Consider the following 3,513-nt stretch of genomic DNA (forward strand, 5'->3'; position numbering starts at 1 on the left):
TACACTTACATCCAAAACGATGATGCAGCCTCCATCTCGTATATCCCACGGCACCTTCACCCACCGACTTCCCCTCGCGACCATCACGAAGCTGCCCCGATTGGCTGTCCAGTTCCTACGTAACTGGGCGTCGACGGTCTCGAAGCTGTATACCCTGCCTTCACTCTGGAGCATGAGGCCCCGAGTAAACGCGGATACGCGAACCTCGTCTTCGTCGCGACCGAGAGACGGCACCGGTTTGATCGATTTGCGGTTATTGCAGATGTTCTTGAAGTGTCCGTCCGCGTTTGCAAGACTGTCATGTGCGACGTCATCGCCATGCCCGATCTGATCCTCGTACGGTCCAGCATGGGGCACGGTCTCGCGGTTCTTCTCCGGATACTCGCTTTTACCACCGCCATCCGGATCCTCATCGCTCTGCACCGCAGCCTCCGTGACCCCCGCAAACCGCATGCTGGTGCCGAAGTCATCCACCTGCAGAATCTCGCCGTCCAGCACGGCACCGACGAGATTCTCGCGGAGCCGCTTGACAAAGTATGGCGTCGCGTCACTCCCGAAGACGCGTATCCGGAAGTCGTCAAGTTCGACGTTGAGCCAGGGACCCGCTGTCTGCCTAAACAGCTTCGGGAAAAACCAGAACTCCGCCGAGAGGTTGGAAGTGGAGATGTCGGCCGTGCTGGACTTGTAAAGTACGTCCTTGGCAGTGAAAGTTAGCCACTTTGAGCTCGGCCGCGTAGGCCAGTATGGTTGAACGTAGATAAGAGACACATTGATATCGAAATGGTATGTCCCTTTGTACAATGTGCCGGAGTAGTGGACGTCGTAGAGGGCGAGCTCGAAAGGCGCTACTCGGCCCACAGAAAGCTTGTGTTTGGCGACCTGGCGGCGCAGAAACAGCGAGAGGAGCGCAGCCGTTGCAAAGAAAGCTATATCGAGGACCAGGGACATTTCACCAAGAAACAGAGTGCAAGTCAACTGGCCAGCAGTCGAGTGGAGTCGTATATAACTTGTGCGTGCCTACCGCCAGGCGCCCCTGTCGAATAGACGTTTGTTTCCGCCGCAGTCACTGACGTCGGCGGTGACGAGGAAAGGTCGCCAAAGCACACGATCTAGAAAAACGCTAGGAAACGAAGGCATCATCGTCGAGGGAAGCTCAAAGTGGACGTCAGATACAAAGCAGAGAATCAGCGGAAAATTGCAAACCCCTGCGGGTATATCACGTGGTTAGGATCAGACATAGACGCTGTAAGTACTGACGACCTCTAACCTTCTCGAGGCATTTGCAAGTCGAGATGCAGAAATTTATAGAACGAATTTCAGAACGCGCATATGTCAGAAAATATTCCTTTACGATTTTACAGGCGGCCACGGCTTGACTCCGAATATTGCTCCGAGATCGTCAAACACTTCTTTTCGTCGCTCGTTGACGACACCCTTCAGAGTCTCCCGGCACCCGAAGCACATTTTCTCCGAGCTTTCGTCAATCCACTCGTTGAGGTTATCAAGAGCACAAGGGGAGGCGAATTGTCCATTCCGAAGACCGCAAGCTATCAAGCGGCCGAGTGCATCCTTGCAATCGGCCGTCGTCCTGCAGAGGATGGCTCCGGAAGTGTCTGTCGAGGAAGAGTACGTTTCTGTGAGAGCGTTCATGACGTATGTGTTATGTTGATAAAATGCGTCGGTGGCTGATGCGCACAGACGCAGTTCATCGTGCGAGAACCGCACCTGGGCGTCAGTATACTGGACACCATCGAAGAGCATACCTTCTCCAAGTCGACAGCAATGATAGAGTGCTATGACTTGCACCGAAGGGCATTGTAGAGCTTTCGCGAGATGAACAATGCCAGCAAGATCGCGATCTTCGCACCAGACGGGATTGCTTGCGCCAGATCGAGTATACTGGATAGGATTCTCCCAGTAGGCGTCGTCATCGAACTCCGCGGGGAAAGCAATCTTCAAACGGGCCACAGCGTCATCGACGATCTCTTGGATATTGTACTTCAGAGCGAGGAGAGCTACGATCCGAAACTCGGCAAATTTCTGAGATCTACCGCAACCCAGATACAGCCTGGCATCTGGCGTGTCAGCTCATCCACTCCTTGCAGTAGATTACGCACCTGTCGGAACCATAGATAATAAGGAGTAGCCTCGCTAGATCAGGTCCATGATCGGTCACCTGAATGATCGGGCAGCCATCTTCAAGCTGTTGACTCCACTTGTCCAGAGTGTCGAATAGCTCGAGAAAGACGGCAGAGTGCAGTCCAAGAACAGACTGATGGACTTTGAACGACATGTCTCGCGCGGCTATGACGACGCTACCATCATCGAACCAGAGACGTTCGTGTCTAGGACCTAGCCGATCTTGCATAAAGAGTAATTTCTTGTCTTCTTCTTCGACCCTTTTTCTCTTTGCTGGAATTATGGCTTGTGACTTAGAATCATCATCGTCGTAACCTATTCTGCTTGCCATGCGCGTACTGCCTTGGGAAAAGACGTCTGCGAAGCTGTAACATTGAAACAGATCAGCATCTATTCGTTGTGGGTAACGAAAGTGCATAAAATGCGCACCCGTTCCGCTTGAGGGTTATGTCCTTATGATACCGTCTGCGCCGTTCGGTATCTGCTGCCGAACTGGGGAGGTGAAGTTCGCAATGGGGTGGGGGGAGCGTTGTAGGTCTCGGCAGACTGAGAGAAACAGGAGTCAGAGTATCTTCCCTGCGATAGGGTGATAGATACCTGGGGAGATAAGTCTCCTACGACGTCGTGGGCGTTGAAAGAGAGTGAGAGCATTCGCCAGACTTTGCATCTCCGATGAACGCCACAAAGATGTGATCAGGCGCCCGTTATCAGTTTGTGCAGGCGCTCGCTGAAAGCGCTGAACTCTCACCTTTATATTCCGGATTGTGATAATGGATGTCCTCATAACAGAGAGCTGTTTGTACTTAGCGACAAAATACTTTTTGTACAATATAATTGTCCAAGGGATGAACAGCACTCGTACGCTCGAACTTGAAGTGTCGGATGACAGGCTCTTTGGGCGTGCCGCAGCAGGCATAGAAAGCGTCCTGCAACAACATCAACGGTCCCCGGCCGCTTGCTGCTGAGTGCTTCTTGTGATTGCCACTCTCTGGATGATACTGTTTTGTCTGTGTTGCAATAGACTATCGGCACATCTTTACCCACGCCACTACCAAGATACATCCGACGGAAGCTAGCACCTCTAGTTTCTGAATAGATTACATATGTATCAACTGTAACAGTAAAGTCCGACTCTTAGATACGATCCTTATTATTTTAAAAACATTTCTTCGTATCTATTGATTTGTTGTCGTCCGAATTTAACGAGTCGTCCTCGCAGTCAGACTACATCTGTCTCTACGTCCTCGAGGGGCATGTCTGGAGATCAAGGAGCGACACCGAAAATATCCCCCAGCTTCTCAGGTGCCTCCTGCCGACGCGCATAGGCAGCATCCTTGAGTGCATAGTTACAGGAATTGCACATGCTTTAAGATT

General features: G+C 51.7%; 1 protein-coding gene across 1 annotated transcript; it reads right to left on the bottom strand.

The window, feature by feature from the left end:
* Window positions 1-1,518: 1,518 nt before the first annotated feature.
* Window positions 1,519-2,365, bottom strand: PHACADRAFT_248478 (uncharacterized protein; the record flags this gene model as incomplete). Its single annotated transcript, XM_007391045.1, has 1 exon — window positions 1,519-2,365. A coding segment is annotated over exon 1 (205 nt), but the record flags the coding sequence as incomplete, so codon positions are not given.
* Between the last annotated feature and the right edge of the window lie 1,148 nt (window positions 2,366-3,513).

Source organism: Phanerochaete carnosa, assembly GCF_000300595.1.
Source record: "Phanerochaete carnosa HHB-10118-sp unplaced genomic scaffold PHACAscaffold_1, whole genome shotgun sequence".
NCBI lineage: Eukaryota > Fungi > Basidiomycota > Agaricomycetes > Polyporales > Phanerochaetaceae > Phanerochaete > Phanerochaete carnosa.